Raw genomic sequence first — 296 nt, 5'->3', positions numbered from 1 at the left:
CTCCCGGTCCTGGGGGCTGCGGGCCGGGTCCTGGAACTCGTAGAATTCCTGCCAGTCGCCGTCCGCCGCCATCGTCGCCGTGCGGACGCGCCCGCCCCGTCCCGTCCCGGGCCCCGCCCTCGGAACCCGCCCCGCCCGCTGGCCCCGCCCCACCCAGGAGCCAGGCTGGGGTCTGTCCTGGGCCGCCCAGCCTGGGGGCTTCCCTCGGCAGAATCTTCGCGGGATCGACGTGGCTCCCCACAGAAGGGATAACCTGAACTGCATTAGGTCCCTTCGTGTGCTCTCTGTGACTCAGA

General features: G+C 71.6%; 1 protein-coding gene across 1 annotated transcript in view; it reads right to left on the bottom strand.

Moving 5' to 3' along the window:
- The window catches only part of FEZ2 (fasciculation and elongation protein zeta 2), a 36707-nt gene extending 36635 nt beyond the window's left edge, over positions 1–72 (bottom strand). Inside the window, exon 1 of the mRNA XM_023746233.1 lies at positions 2–72. Coding sequence (XP_023602001.1) covers positions 2–72 — 71 coding nt within the window. The remainder of the gene's footprint in view (position 1) is intronic.
- Between the last annotated feature and the right edge of the window lie 224 nt (positions 73–296).

Source organism: Myotis lucifugus, unplaced genomic scaffold (genome assembly GCF_000147115.1).
Source record: "Myotis lucifugus unplaced genomic scaffold, Myoluc2.0 scaffold_6, whole genome shotgun sequence".
NCBI lineage: Eukaryota > Metazoa > Chordata > Mammalia > Chiroptera > Vespertilionidae > Myotis > Myotis lucifugus.
This window is presented reverse-complemented; position numbering and strand designations above follow the sequence as displayed.